We start from the raw sequence: 15,740 nt of genomic DNA on the forward strand, positions 1-15,740 counted from the left end.
GATGTCCCTGAAAAACCCAATAACCCTCATTCCACCCACAGCATTAAAATAGCTCTGGAGCACTCGGATGTGCCACTTTGTTAACTCCCGTGGCCTGGAAGACAAGTTCTCCTTGCGTTCTCTTCCCTTCCCTGCTATGTGCTGCAAATGCCTTCTGACACTGTGAGGGAAAGCAGTAAATCCTCTCCGACTCGGATTCTCACTTCAGGCTGCACCAAAAAGTTATCTTGAGCTCAGCCCTGCTGAATGCAGGGTCATAGGGGTGGTGGCATTTGTGAATTGAGGCTGGATACGAGCAGCTGGGTCAGGGCCTGCGGTGGTTGTGCGATGCCCGGTGGAGGCAGAAAGGCAGGAGGGAGACAGAGCATGGGATCAGAGGGATGGGGAAGAGGTGGGGTGCCTGGGATGGAGGTAGATGGAGGATGGAGGTACAGATGGAGGTGAGGACAGAGAGGGAGGATGGAGCAGGAGGATGGAAAATGGAGGTGGACGATGGAGGTGGAGGGTGGATGGAGCATGGAGGTGGAGGATGATGGGGACCCAAGGGGGCACAGGGTGTAGGAGCAGCCCCAGACCCTGCGGGGGTGCAGGGACCCAGCTGGCACACCAGCTCCCCACAGGGCGTTAATAATTAAGCAGGCACACGGGGCTCGGATGTCAGCTCTTATTTAAGGAGCCGATATAAATACTGCCCAGACAGCGCTTATGGAGCACCTAAAAAAAGCCCTGCCTGTCTCAGTCCCTCCAGAAGCACCCCGAGCTCCGCAGGGCCGGTGGGCAGCACCAGGCAGGATGAACACCAGGTCCTTCAGCCCCCAGGGCACTGCCTGAGAGGTGACAGTACAAGGAGACGATCCCCCCAGCACCCACCTGGGCCTCAGGTTCCCTTTGTCATGCAGACCTGCTTTTGTCCTGCCAGGAGGCTTACCATCACCCCATGCAGGGCTGCAGTCTGTTCTGGCACTGTGTCCCCAGAGCCCCGCCATCCCCCTGCTCACACACACCTGGGGACACCTCTCCTGCAGCACTGCAGATGTCCCCATGCAGAGGGGTGTGGAAGGTCCTGCGGGGGTCCCAGAGCTGCCTCATCTCTATTGGGGGACAAGGCCAGGGTGAGAACAGCACAGAGACGGACAGGACCCGGGGTGTTGGGGCCCAATCACTTTCACAGCATCACTCCATAGGCAGAGCCCCATCCTCGTCGTCCCCCCCCGGCCCCTCCATGCTGTGGGCTGGGAAAGGACGGGGCTGTCACATCCGTCCCCATCAGAGGCTGCAGGCGAGCTGCTTGCTGCAGTCTGGCTGTGCGTCTCTGCAGCGTGACTCAGCACAGCCTCGCCCTGCACTCGGCCCCCCCGGCCCTGCGCCCCTCACTGGGGGCACGAAAACACCCCATTTTGGTGGTACCCTCCCCATCGCCTGCCCTACACCCAGGCCAGCCCCTGCCCCACAAACCCCCTCCCCAAGAGCTGCACTGCTCTTCTTGCTGCAGCTCTCAGCCTCTTGCAGGCTTTAGGAGAAAGGATTTTTTACTTTTTTTTTTTTAATCCACCGGGGAGGATGGGAGTGAATGATGCTGGGAGCACATGGGAAAATCAGGGGATTTTTAAAGCATCCTGGGGTTGGTTGCCCGTTTTGGTGTCTGGTGGGCACAATGTGTTTCCCCTCTTTCTGTGACCCTGCATGGGGGGGAGGGGGGCTATAAAAAAGCAGCCAACCCCCAGGAAAGGGGCTGAGTCTGTCCCCTTGTCCCCATGTCCCCATGCACAGAGCCTCATTGCAGGGCAGGAGCTGTGCAGCGGGCCGTGACAGCCGCACGTGGCACGTCCCCAGCCCGGGAACAAAGCACAATGCAGCGAGAAGAGTGCCCGGCCTGACCCTGACAGCAGCTGTCACCCGCAGGGAGAGCCTGGCGGGTGTCCCTGGTGAAGGTGACAAAAGGGGACAGCCCGCTGGGGACAAGGACAGCGGCTCGGAGGGGCTGATCCTGCGCAGGAGGAGCGGGGCATGCGGCCGGCCCCAAAGCTGAGCCAAAATAGGGGCCCCTGCGTGGGGTCAGGAGGGGAACGTGGGGCTGGGAAGATTGCTGCCGCACCTCTCCCCAAGGGAAGGCGGTGATGGTGTGGGCTGTAGGACGGCTGCGAGCCGGATTTTGCTGGCGCTCGGCAGCCCACGTGGGACTGCTCTGCCATGGGGAGAGAAAACATAAAACAACTGCAAGAGAAGGGATGATGGATGAGATCTGCAAACGTGGGAGGGAGTCCTTGAGGTGGCGGGGAGGGGGAGCAGCACCGACCTCGCGCAGCCCCCCACCAAACGCAGGGGGTGCAGCCGCCCCGCAGCCCCCCCTTGGCCGCTCTGCCTTCGGCAGCGTGCTAATTGCACCAGTGACTTTGCAGTTCCCAAAATAGCAGCTGGCTGCGCCGGGCTGACGTCACTGTGAGACGTGGGGAAGGAGGACGGCACGGGCGGGGGGCCCGGCAAGGATCACGGTGATGCCTGCATCCCGCACCCACCCCACATGAGCAGTGCGGTGCCGTGCTACAGCCACTGCTGGGGAAACAGGCAGGCGGTGTGAGAGGGGCATGGAGAGCAGCCCAAGGTGACCCGGGAGGTGTGGGCACAGGGATGCTCGCTGGGTCCCACTGTGACTCATCCAAGCTCCTCTGGTTACAGGTGCACGGATTGCCTTAGGGGGGCATGGGAGCACCCTGGTGCAATGCATCCTCCGCTTCATACAGCATCCAGAGTGGTCTTGTGCTGGTCCCCAATCGGACCTCCGTCCCTCCCGGCACCACCCTGAGCAGTGATCCCAATAGCAGCCCCACTCAGCATCCCTGCCCCGGGTCCCCATCCCTGCCCCGGGTCCCCATTCCATGCCCTGCGTCCCCATTCCCACCCCAGGGGGCTCCCAGCCTCATGCAGCTCTCGAGGTGCCCCCATTCCCAGCGAGGAATTATTCTGGAACGCGACAAAATCATTAAAGCCTCTTCCATTTCCCTTTGCTCATTTGTGCTCCTTCAGCCTGGATTAATGGGTCTCCTCTCCCCAGCGCAGACTCATTCCTTATTCCTAATAGGCCATAAATCCAAGCCCCAAAATAACCCAGCTTTTTGCCGGGGCCTCGTGAAATATTCATTCTCTTCCCCCACCAGCCTCTGTGCTGTCCCCTCTCTGGGGATGGAAGGAGGAACCGATCGATGGCATCGACCCATGCGGAGCCACAGCTGCTGCGGGTGGGGGGAAAGCAGCTGATGCAGCAGGAAGGAAGGAAGGAGCCCTCTGTCCTGTAGATGCTGCTGGGGGGCAAACCCTATGGCCATCCTCCAGCTGGTGTGGCTGCATCCCTCCTGCTGTCACCCAGCTGTCCTGCATGGGGATGGAGACAGAAGGGAGGGGATCCGGCATCCAGACTTTGCATCCCATCGTGCTGCTGGGGGAAAGCTTCCGTGCCTCAGTTTCCCAATGCACCGAGAGCAGCGTGCTCTGCAGCAGGGCACATTGCTGCAGTTAACCTGTCATAGGGACTCCGATGCAGAAAACACTTCTGGACTGGGGATGCAGCCTCCCTGCCCACCTCCACCCCCTGCAGAAGGGTCCCTTCTGCTCCCCCGCCCTCAGTGAGCGGCGCTGCTGAATTTATGGCTGTCAGCACTGCAGCTGCACACCAGCAATCCGCCCACTCCAGCAGCAAACCCGCAGCCTGCAGGGCTGCCAAAGAGCCGGGAGCAGAGCCAGAGTCAACCCTGTTCCCTACGGCCAGAAGGATCTGAGCAGGGTGTAAATCAGCACTGCTCCGGGCATGGATTTGCTCTCACTGAGCCCTACAGGGAGGGATGCAGAGACACGCGCTTGAAAAGGGGATTTATTTATTCACAAAACATGTAAGAAACCTATTATTAACAAAAGAATTGTACAAACATAGAAACGGGAGGAGGGAGACCCTGGGACCCTCGGTGTGAAGCAAACCCCACCTGGCCAATGCACCCCTCGAGCAGACCTGAAGGGCTGGTTCTCCTGCTCAGGTGGAAACAGCGCTCCATCACAGAACGTTGCAGAACAGAGCAGCCCGTTGCAGAACACAGCACCTCACGCTGCAGAGGAGCCATGCATGCACTTCCATGGGCTCTGCAGGGACAAAGAAGCTTTGCTGCAAAGAGCTGCTGGGTGCAGGGTGTGGGTGGTGGGGATATGGGGCTGCAAGGGCCCCATCTTGCCCTGCTTCCCAACTTTCTGTGGCTGCGCTTGCAGGAGAAGCAGGAGCAGAGGAAACAACGTGGGCATGTTGGGAATTAATGGGAACTGCAGGACTGGGCTGCAAGCAGCGGGGATGGAAACCCCGTATTTATTCCTCATTGCTCATACTTGGATTAAGGGGGTTTTGCAAAGCAAATTGTAGGAGGGCAGCAACACACCGCAGAGCAGCTGGAATGTTCTGGTTTGGTTTCAGCCCTGTTTTACATTTCCCAGGTAAAATCTAAAGTCAATTTCGCAGCAGAAAATCCATTTTTCTCCCCTCGTCTCTTCAATGAAATGGCTGAAACCAACTGGATTTCACACACACACACAAACAAACAAACAAAAAAGGCCACTTCGTTTTTCTCTCCAACAGGCGTTGTGGAGGAAAAGCTTCAGCAGGGTTTTGGGAGCCAAAGGACGCCTGGCCCCAATGCCTGGGGCAGCTCTGGGGGAGGGGGAGTCACTACTGCTGCCTGGGCCCAGCTGTGTCACTCTGGGTTGCACTGCAGCACAAGCAGTGCTCCCAAGGGCTGTGCCCAGCAGTGCACAGGGTGTGGATTCTCTGGTACCTCGTATGGTGCTGGGTTCATTAGGTTTCCTCCTGTAGGAGCTTCTCCCTCCCCCTTCTGCCTATTTTATAGGAACTAATGGCCTCAGCTCGGTGACCTCTTCCCTGTTGCCTAATTTGGGTGAAGTCAGCCAGCAGATTCACAGGATGGAGGGGCACGCTTCCAAGCAAGAAGCACACGTAACAGCTCATCTGAGCGTGCTTGTCAGTGGCTCCGTCCGTCTGATTTAAACCTTGACTGTTCTCCTGACACATTCCGAGTCCCACATCCCTCCTGCCCCACTTCCCACCCCCCCTCTCCGTGTGCCCCCCGTCCCTCCCCCCCATCCTCATACCCAGGATGGTCCCTGCGGGTGGGTGGTCATAGGAGGCTGCAGACCACGCTGGCATCCTCCGAGTGGTCACAGTTGTGGACGTCCCAGCGGATGTGGGAGCAGCGCAGCAGTGAGGGCTCGCTGCCCTTGCACTTGAGGTTGTCGAGGAAGATGTAACCGGAGCCGGGGCCGTAGCGTGCTTCCCCCCACGCTGCCACAGCGTGCCCACAGCCCAGCTGCCTGCACACCACCTTGGCATCCCGCAGGTCCCAGGCGTCGTCACACACCGTGCCCCACTGGGACAGGTAGAACATCTCCACGCGGCCCTCGCACCGATGGCTGCCGTTCACCAGGCGCAAGAACCCTGTGGTGGGACATTGGGATGGGGTGGAGGAGAACGGGCTCACCCCAGCCAGGCTGGGCCAGGGAGTGCCTCGCTTCTCCCAGCTGCATCCAAACCACCTCTGTGCCAGCGCCCATAGGATGCTCACCATCCTCCAGATGGGTCAGGGCTGACGTGGTGGTGGCAGCGGTGGCTTCTTCGAAGTGGACTCCTGAGTCATCAGCACCTGATGAGGCAGGGAAAGGTGGGAGGAAGATGATTTTGGGACATCCTGTGCTCCCCAGGACCAGCCAATAGTCCCTGTGCACGTGGCATGGGGCTGGCAAGGGAAGAAGAAGCAGCACCCATGTCTTCTTCACCCAGCCACAGCACTGCAGTGCTGCTGTCCTCCCTGAGTCCGAGTCACAGAACATCCCAAGGTGGAAGGGACCCACAGGGTTCACAGAATCATACAACTGCAGAGCCACTGAGGCTGGAAGAGACCTCCAAGATCCCCAAGTCCAACCCCAGCCCACCCCACCATGCCACATCTCCATAGAACACCTCAAGGGATGGTGACCCCACCACCGCCCCGGGCAGCAGTGCCAATTCAGCACCACTCTTTGGAGATGGAATTCTTCCTAATATCCAACCTGAGATCACTGAGTCCAGCTCATGGCTCTACACAGGACCCCCCCAGGTCCTATGTGTGTGAGGGAGGTAGCCCAATGGGTATGGGGAAAAGCCACTGTGGGGATGAGAGGAGTCGTGGGGAGATGGGGGGAGCCCCTTGGGCACTGTGAGGGAGCCCTGGGAATGAGGAAGGACCACCTCTAGGTAGGGGGTCAGGTCCTGGGGAGTGGCCCAGGTCCCTGAGCTCCAGGCTGTGCCCACTGCCTTTGGGGGGCAGAACCTTTCCCTAACCACTGCAAAACGGACCCCATGCCGGAACCTGGGCCAGCAACCCCATCCATCCTCCTGGGACCGCACTCCAGTCCTACATCCCACCCCCGCCCAGCGAGACGGACAGGAGGGGCGATGCTCAGACCACGCACCTCGGCACACCACGCCCGCGTCCTCGTGATGGCCGCAGTTGTGTTGCCCCCAGCCCAGGTGGAAGCAGTCGGCCAGGCGCATCTCGTGCCCGTCGCACCCCACGTTATCCAGCAGCACGGGCCCGCTGCCGTACCCGAAGGAACCCAGGACGGTGGCGGAGACGGCGGGCCCGCAGCCCAGCTGCCGGCACACCACCTGCGCGTCGGGGAAGTCCCAGTCGTCGTCGCACACCGTGCCCCACGTCCCGCCGTGCCGCACCTCCACCCGACCGCGGCAGCTCCCGTTGCCGTTCGCCAGCCGCACGCCGCCACCTGCGGGTGGGCGCCCGCACAGCCACTGCGGGAAACGGGAGGGGGGGGAAGGGAAGGGGAGGAGGCGAGGGGAAGGGTGGAAAAAGGGTGGGGAGCGGCTGGGGGAGTCCCTGGGAGGGTGGGGAGAGGCTCGGGGATGGAGGGGGGAGCGCCGGGTGGAGGCGCTGGGAGGATGGGAGGAGCGCCCTGAGAGCGTGGGGGAAGGATGGGGAGATACGGGGAGGTCCCCGCAGGGATCCCGTCGTAGGGGGAGCCTTTTGGAGGCGTGGGAGGAGCCTCGGAAATGAGGGAGGTAGCCCAATGGGTATGGGGTAAAGGCACTGCGAGGATGAGGGGAGTCGTGGGGAGATGGGGAGATCCCTCCGGGCATGTGGGGGAGCTCTGGGAATGAGGAAGGACCACCTCTAGGTAGGGGGTGCAGGTCCTGGGGAGATGGGGGAAGGATGGAGAGATGGGGAGAGCCCCTGGGAGGATGGGGGGGGCCCTGAGAGGATGAAAGGAGACTCCTAGGGACGTTCAGGGAGCCATGGGAATGAAGGAGGTATCCCTATGAGTGTGTAGTGAAACCTCTGGGATCATGGGAGGAGTCATGGGGAGATGGGGGGAGACCCTGGGAGAAGTGGACACACATGTGGGGTGATCCCAGGGGCTGTGGGGCAGGCCCTCCCCCTGGGGAGATGGGGTCATGTTCCCAGGGCAGTGAGGGAGCTGGGACAGGAGGACCTTGGGCTGGGGGCTGTGCCAGACTAATGGCAGCCACATGCTTACTTTCCAGCTCAGCAGTGATGAGCACAGTGGTGATCACCTCGGTCGCAGGCGAGGGCTGCTCGTGGCCGTCTGTCACTGCTGAGACATGGGGACACATGGGTGCTCGGTGTCTGGCCCCAGCACCCACTGCCCCTGCTCTGAGCCACAGTCAGCACCACGGTGGCCCCATGGCAAAATCCCCTGATGGTGAGGAAGAGGTTCTTGGCACTTGCCATAGGGAAGATCACCCAAGAGAGCCCCAGAGCCTCACCAAGGTGCACCTGGACCCATGTGAGCGGCTGGCCATGGAAAGGGACAGCCCAGAGAGCTGCCAGTCCTCAGAGCCCTCCCTGCTGAGGCACTGGTTGCTGCCAACACCATACCTGTGGCTGTGGCAGTGAGCATTTCTTCATGGTCCAGGGCCGTGGAGGTGGTGAAGGATGTGATGGTGGATGTGTCCAGACCTGCAGGGAGGCAGAAGGACAGGGGTAACAGGCAGGGAGAAGCTGCAAAGCACATAACCCTCTAGCTGTGATGCCAGGATGCAGAGTGGAGTGGTGTGAGGAAGGAGATGGAGATGGTGGGGGAGAGGGAGATGATGGACATGGAGATGCAGATGATGGACTGTGGGAATAGAAGAAAAACTGTTCAGAGCAGCAGCTGTGGAGCAAGACAAACAGCATGAGAACCAAGGACACCTCTAGAAGAACGAACGTCTCGCAGCTCTGACTGGATAATGGTTGAAGAGTGTTTGTAGAATGCTCTGTTGACACGTGAAGGTGGGTGGGAAAGTTGTAGGGGTGGATGGGAAAGCCAGAAAAAGAAAACTTGTGAAGGTATGTAAGTGATGTGAGAACTTGTTATAAACAATTTGGGTCCTACACATCTGAGTCCGTGCATCAGATGCTGCAAAGGACTTCCTCCATTCGTACTGCCCACATCCTGTAGGTGGAGGTTCTCCAGCTCTATGCAAGTGTTACAAGTGCTTTTTTGAAGCTGGATACATCAAATATTCACCAGCTGTGCTTGAGCAGCAGAGGCAGGGTGTGAGCAGCCAGCCTCACCACCAGGCCCAAAGCTGCACACCCTGAGTCCTGCCCCATCTGATGGGCACTGAGTGCTGCCACCCAGCCCCAGCACAGGATAGCCTGTGTCTGGGGAGGAAAGGAGCATCCTTAGAAAACTAGCCCTTCCTCTCCATCAGCAGCTTTGTTAGCAAATAGCAGAAAAGAAAAGAACCATAACTTCTTGCTCCACTCATTATCCAACATAACAAGGGAGTTCAAGGGAATTATTAACAATATAAATGGTAATCAGTGGGTGATGGCAGGGCTGGGCAGTGCAGGGAGGAGGCAATCCCAGTGGCATGCCCAGCCCTGGCTGCGCTCCCTCCCTCCTGTCCCGGCCAGGCAGGCTGTTTCTGTGCAAGGACGTCCCATTCTCGTGCCCCATTACCCATGCAGATGACCCCGGCATCCTCGTGGTGGCCGCAGTTGTGGATGCCCCAGCCGAGGCTGTAGCAGGCGGAGAGGATGGGCTCGCTGCCCTCACAGTTGACGTTGTCCAGCAGGATGTGCCCCGTGCCGTAGCCGAAATAGGCGTTGCTTTTGTACTCCAGAGCCTGGCCGCAGCCCACCTGCTTGCAGACCACGCTGGCGTCGCTCAGCCCCCAGTCGTCGTCGCACACTGTGCCCCAGCTCCCCTGGTAGAAGATCTCCACGCGGCCCTGGCAGGCGTCTGCCCCGCTCACCAGCCGGATGCGGCCGTCACCTGGAGGGTGACAGATAGGGGACAAGTGTCTTGCTGTCCCTTCAAGGTCACTGGCCCACAGAAGTGGGATCTGGATGTGCTTACGGTGGTGAAACTGCCCAAGTTTCTGGAAGAGGATCTGCTTTAGGGCAGCACAATTTATGGGATCCTGCAGGAATATCTGAACCAGGATATGACCATGAAGGTGGAGGTTCTGGGGGTCTTCTCTTGGCCAGCCCAGCAAGGCTGTTTGGTGGAGGGGAAACATTGGGATGGTGGGTGAGATGATGGGCGATGGTGGAGGATGGGTGATGGGAGGTGGGTGATGGGTGATAGGATGTGGGCGCTGCTCTCTGCCCGCCCCTTGCAGAGCTCCCAGCCAGGTCAGGCCATGAGCAGCTCACCTTCCCCATTCTGCACCGAGGCTGTAGCAGTCCTGCTGGTCGGTCCTTCGCTTGCTGATGTGGGGGAGAGCTCTAGAAAGGGAATGAGAGATGGCATCAATTTCTGCCTGCAGAAGCGAGTTGTAACCAGGGTCCCTGCTGTGACTATATATACACTTAATACAAACAATACTATTCTGCCAGCCGCATGCTGGCCCTGAGGGAACCAAGCCTTATTACCATTGCAGACCACAGCCACGTCCTCGTAGTGGTAGCAGTTGTGGATGCCCCATCCGTGGCTCCAGCACTCGCTCAGTGCCGCCTCCTGGCCCTTGCAGTCCACGTTGTCCAAGAAGATGGGCCCGCTCCCCTGCCCGAAGGTCATGGGTGCCGGCAGGGCGATGGCATGGCCGCAGCCCAGCTGCCGACACACAACGTTGGCATCTACGATGTCCCAGTCATCGTCACACACTGTGCCCCACGAGCCGTTGTAGAGGATCTCCACGCGGCCCTGGCACCGGCTGGGCCCGTTGGCCAGGCGCAGTTCTGCAAGGACGGCCCAGCGCAGAGCTTCAGTGGGCAGCTGGGAGGGCAGCACCCAGCGTCCAATGGACCCACAGCCTTCGGAGGGCCTGGGGCCATTCTGCACCAAATCTCTGCTCTCTGGACCAAATGGGTGACTCCTGGCTACGGCAAGCTTTCTGCCCTTGTGTTAGTTAACACCACGTCAGCTTGATGGTGGCCTTGGTGACAGGTGGTGGATGCAGCTCATGGGTTGGAAGCAGTGGACATGGACATCCCACACAGCTTTGTGTCACTGTACTGGGTGCAATGTCACCTTGTCGTCTGCGTTATCAGGCATAGGAGATAAGCCATCCATAGGACAACGCAGGTGAGAAGGTGCGATCATCTCATAGACTGACAGAATCGCTGAGGTTGGAAAAGACCTCTCAGATCCCCACATCCAACCCCAGCCCACCGAGCCTGCTGACCACAGCCCTCAGTGCCACATCTCCATGGTTCTGGAGCACCTCCATGGCTGGGGGCTACCCCACCTCCCCGGGCAGCTGTGCCACTGCAGCAATGCTATTTCTGAGAAGAAATATTTCCTCATATCCAACCAGAGCCTCCCCTGGTGCAACACAAGACCATCGCCTCTCATCCTATTGCTGTTACCTGGGAGCAGAGACTGCCCCCTCCCTTACTCCCCCCCCCCCCCCCGCTATGACCATGTCCCAGTGAATATGGCCATAGTTGAAGTGGTGGCATAGAAATGATTTCCCAAGCTGCTGGCAGCGTGGTGTAAGCAGCCTCAAGGGATCGTTCAGTTGGACGTGGTGAGTGACATGCAGCTAGCAGGGAGCAGTGAGGTTGCACTCGCCTGATCACAAGCAGAATAAGGATAATAAAGAATCTGTATTTCCTTTCTGTAAAAGAGGTTCAGCTTTCTGTTGCTGCTCTTTGTTCAGAACCAACACGCTGCCTCTCTGAGGCATTTTTCAACAGCAAAACCTGGAGAAGAGCGACTCGGAGAGAAGAACCTCACCTGGGAACGGCGGCGGGGCGGGCTCGGAGGTTCCTGAAACAGAGAAGGCAGGGCTGGGTCCCACAGGATGCAAGGAAGGAGGTGGCAGGGACAGGGGAGCTGCAGCTCCCCCAAATCCTTGGATGGAATGTGATGGAGAGGTGCCAAGAGCGGCCATTAGCAGCTGAATGAAACCAAGCTGCTCCCCTGGCACGCGCCGAGGAGTTGCTAGCTTCCAGACAGAAGCAGCCTTTCATTCCTGCCTTTCCTCTCCTCCCTGCCATTGTTTGGCTGCCAGCAGCTTGCTTTATGAGCGCGGTGAGTGACAGCAGCAAGCCCTGGAAAAATGGTCCTGCCTGCCACGAGAGCCTGCTGGTGGTTCCTGATGGGAAATGCTGCTCTGGGCACCACTCAGTGCAGTCTAATTCTTGCTTTTTCTTTTTCCTTCTCTTTTTTTTTTCTCCCCCCCCCCCCACACACACACACACTGCAGTCAGCATTTTGCAAGCCACATATTCCTATGTATCCTATGTATCAATGCAGCTGATGGCATGCAGCCACCCATAGGGGGAAAATGAGCAATCCTGAAGTGGGGAGGGCTGCAGGGGGCTGCTGCAGGGCACCACACAGATCTGCCTCCTGCATTCACATGTGCCACATTGCAGTGGTGCAGGCACCTGGGTAACACCCGCTTCTGCAGCACTCTTAGCCAGATAAAAACATACGATGCAGCCCCAAAAACATGGGGGGGGGGGGGGGAGCCTTAGGATGCTTGGCAGCAGTGGGGGTGGGAGCTGGGGTGTGAGATGGGGCAATGAAGCTGCTGTGTCCCTGCAGCCATCTCAGAATCCAACAGGGAAGACCAAAGGCTGCTAGCCTTTCTGGAACAGTGATTTATTCTGGCTTGTATGGATTTTTAGCACTTTTAAACCATTTTAACAAGCAGCAGATAAGAAGGACATTGTTAAATATTCAATATCCATCACCCGTTAGTCAGAATCAAAGCTCTGAAGTATTTATTTCAGAGCATCCTCCAGCAAAGTCAAGAGAGACCTGAAAAATATGCACAGTGTGTCCACACTAATGAGGAAAGCCATCCTGGAGAACAGAGCTCCTGGCTCCCTCTGATCCAGCTCACAAAGCCCAGAGAACAAAGGGAACCGCCTTGAGGTAAACACAGCCCCTTTCAAGTCACATCTCTGAATAAAACCACCAAAATAGGACAAATGGCCCTCTGATAGGACTTAGCCGTGTCTATTCATGAAGAGAAACAGCAGAGCTCACCAGTGGGGCCGAGGAGGAGGAGGAGGAGCAGGGAGGAAGGCAGTGCCCCACATGACATACAGGGACCAGCGCTCATCGCTGCTCTGGGGTCCTCTTGCTGTCCCTGCAACACGCAGACACCAGCATCAGCCTTTGGGCAGCGATCACGTCAAAATACGGCTCCAGTTGGGATCAGCTGAGAACAAGAGGTGTTTTTTGCGTAGTGAGATGGGGGTCGCTTTGGACCTTTAGGACTGGGCTTCTGCTGAGGCACAGGGCAGCAGGAGAGATCTTGCCCAGCATGAAAGCCCAAAGGTTGCATCATGGTGCCACCACCCACCCTTCTGGAGATGCCTCCAAAGCTGTGAGAAGCATGCTGTCCTCATCCAGGTGGAGTTCATCCCTCAGGAAGAGCTGGGAATGGGCTCCCCACCCACACAGGCACTTCCCACATCACCAAGCAAACCTAGATCTCCAGCAAGCCACACCATGCGGCTGCCTTTTGGGATGTGATGGTGATTCCCATTGTGCAGAAAGTCACAGCCCACATTCTGGGAGGCTCCCATCACCCTAGCTGAGCTGCCAGCCCCATGGCTCCTCCTGTGATGCTGTTGCCAGGCTGTCACTGTGCTGTCACCCATGGCCAGCCCTCTCCATCACAGAACTTCTCTACAAAGGATGAGTCCCAGCTCCCACCCCACTCCTGCACTAACATGACCATGGTACCTCCCACCCCTGCTGGAACACCTATGGGACCCCAAGACCTGCAGTGCTCCCAGTCCTTGGGAAAAAAGAGGCATTCGTGTGGGAACACAGGTCTGGTACCACAGCATCACATCATTCGTCAGTGGCAGGAGATGCAAACTCCATGGGGACGAGATGGAAAGCAAGCATGGAGAAAACGAGGAAAAGATTAAAGATAATAAGATGCAATTTCCCCATGATTTGCTGCTCTCTTCACCAGCTGCTGCTGGAATGGTGAACATCTGGCTCTGCTGGATTCTTACTGACAGCACAGGGTGGTGACAGCATTGCTTCCATCATCTGGGCATGGCATGGGAGAGCTCAGCCCACCCTTGGGCTGCAGGACTCAGCCCCTTCCCATGGAGCCGCCATGCAGGATGCAGCCCCTGCACATCCCTGTTCTTGCCATGGGGCTGCTGCCGGCCCGGCGCTCAGAGGAGATCCTCCAGCAGACAATCAGCTCAGTTACGGGGCTCGGAAATCAATCTAGTCCCTAACATTGCATTTCTCAATACTCCATTCATGCTTATTCCTCTCCGAATAATGTCGCCTTTTGTCCTGCCAGCCCTCCCCAATCTCTGGCAGAGAGTGGCTGACAGACGGCCAGCACACTGCCGTGGGCCTGCAGCCCCTTAGCATGCTGCCTGCACCAGCCCTGGTGTGGGGGAGCATCCCTCCTGCATCCATGCTACATCCATCCCGTATGCATCCCACATCCATCCCACATCCACCCTGTATCCATCCCATACCCACTCTGCATCCGCCTTGCATCCATCCCACATCAGTCCTGCATCCATCCTGCATCCATCTCATCTCTGCTCTGCATTCACCCTGCATCCATCCCATAACCATCTCACATCCATCCCATATCCTTTCTGCATCCATCCCACATGTATTCCACACCCATCCCATATCCATTCCACACACATCCTGCATCTACCCTGCATCCATCTCACATTTGTCCTTCATCCATCCTGCATCCACCCCACATTTATCCCACATCCACCCCCTATCCATCCCACACGCACTCTGCACCCATCCTGCCTCCCGTTCCCATCCCAGCACTCCATAAAGCATTAATCACTGAGATGCTGAGCATAGTCCCTGCTATACCTATAAAGGTGAACCCCTACTTTTCCTCCCACAGAAAGTCTCAGCTCTGTTTTCACCCCAGAGAAGGCAGATCTCAGCAAATAAGCTGTGAAAGCTCCTTCCTTCAATCTGGACATGAGAGAGATTTGGTGCAGCCTGGACTGACCCTGTTGCAAAAGCAGTGTTTTCCATCAATCCACGTACCTGTCTGCTGTTTTCTTTCCAGTATAAAGATGATGTATTTAAACCCAGAAATAAATATTCTCCTTTGTAGTCAAGAAAACTGCTGGCTGGTTAGTTAAAAAAAAATGAAAATTAGTTGATGCAATAAATATTACAGTGGGGATAAAGGAGGAAAAAAAAAGCTAACAAGGAGGAGAAGAGGCTTCCATTCATCTGCCGAGCAGCTTCTGGCTTCATCCTGTGTCACCCTGCAGGCTCAGGGCTGCGGGGCAGGACGGCTGCCCGGCCCCATCGCGGGGTGCCTGGGCACAGGGATGGCTGAGAGGGAGGAGGAGAAGGAGAGGAAGAGGAGAGCAAGGAGAGCAAGGGGCCGCTCAGCGGGGCATGGCGGTGGGACTGGCTCGGGTTTCAGGGCAGCTGGCACTGGGAGCACTGTGACTCCCCAGGGCTGGCTGAGGGCATTCCGGCTTTGCTTTCCTCCTCCCGCACTGCCAGGATCTGTCCCACTGACACGGGCAGGACAAGACCCTAAACCCACAGTGCTCTCCGCGTGCTGCTGGGTATCCCCAGCACATCCATGCTGCACGCAGTGCACAGGGCATCAGCGGTACCTGCGCTCTGCTTTTCTGAGCACGGCATCAAGGAGGTGCTCTCCAGGGTGTCCAAAAGCACGAGATGTGGATTATTGGTGTTCACCCACCTCCCCTTCATAGGAAACCCTTCTGCTTCACTCTATGTGCTGCACTCTCTGGGCTTGCAATGAAGTGTGTTTAACCACAAGCCTGGCAATAAAAGTGAAAGAAAATTTGAAAGCAATTGGGTAGGAGGAACATATAAAATGTGGTGGTTTCCTGCTCTTGCAAAGCTTCAGCAGCGTGGGCACTGGGGTGTGCTGTTGGCTCTGATAAGCTGATCCCAGGGGCAGTGAGGTTCCTATCCTGCCCCTCCTGCAGAGGTGCCCCTGCCCACAAGTGCTGGGATTTGGGGTTTTCCTTGGCACAAAGCTGGCTTCAAAACAGCTGTCACTGACAGCACCATCACCCATCTGCAGGCACTGCCTTCTGTGGGTTTGGTAATTAGCAATTAGGCACTGACTTTGTATTTTGCAGGAGCAGCAGAGTTCTAATGAGTCTGCTCACAAACATCAGTTTCAAAGGTGTCTTTTAAGTCTTTTTTTGCCCAAACTTTGCAAAACTCCCAGCCGCCCTGGCTCCCTGCCATGGCTGGAAGCAAGCACTGCACAG

General features: G+C 57.6%; 1 protein-coding gene across 1 annotated transcript; it reads right to left on the minus strand.

Moving 5' to 3' along the window:
• Positions 1-5,148: 5,148 nt before the first annotated feature.
• SSC4D (scavenger receptor cysteine rich family member with 4 domains) lies at positions 5,149-13,198 on the minus strand. Its single transcript, XM_052689258.1, has 10 exons — positions 13,174-13,198; positions 11,236-11,268; positions 9,930-10,352; positions 9,711-9,782; positions 8,857-9,327; positions 7,941-8,021; positions 7,579-7,653; positions 6,492-6,810; positions 5,613-5,947; positions 5,149-5,485 (listed from the first exon to the last, which is right to left on the minus strand). Exons 1-10 carry the CDS (start codon positions 13,196-13,198, stop codon positions 5,169-5,171), a joined length of 2,151 nt encoding a protein of 716 aa, XP_052545218.1. The 3' UTR covers positions 5,149-5,168.
• Between the last annotated feature and the right edge of the window lie 2,542 nt (positions 13,199-15,740).

The sequence above is a fragment of the Tympanuchus pallidicinctus genome, unplaced genomic scaffold (genome assembly GCF_026119805.1).
Source record: "Tympanuchus pallidicinctus isolate F22 unplaced genomic scaffold, pur_lepc_1.0 scaffold24, whole genome shotgun sequence".
Lineage (NCBI taxonomy): Eukaryota > Metazoa > Chordata > Aves > Galliformes > Phasianidae > Tympanuchus > Tympanuchus pallidicinctus.

Coding starts and splice junctions, on each gene's coding strand:
- SSC4D (XM_052689258.1), bottom strand. CDS start 13,198: ATGGTCATGTTAGTGCAGGAGTGGG. Junction 11,269..13,173: donor CATGTTAGTGCAGGAGTGGG/GTGGGAGCTGGG, acceptor TCTCTGTTTCAG/GAACCTCCGAGCCCGCCCCG. Junction 6,811..7,578: donor CATCACTGCTGAGCTGGAAA/GTAAGCATGTGG, acceptor GCCCACCCGCAG/GTGGCGGCGTGCGGCTGGCG.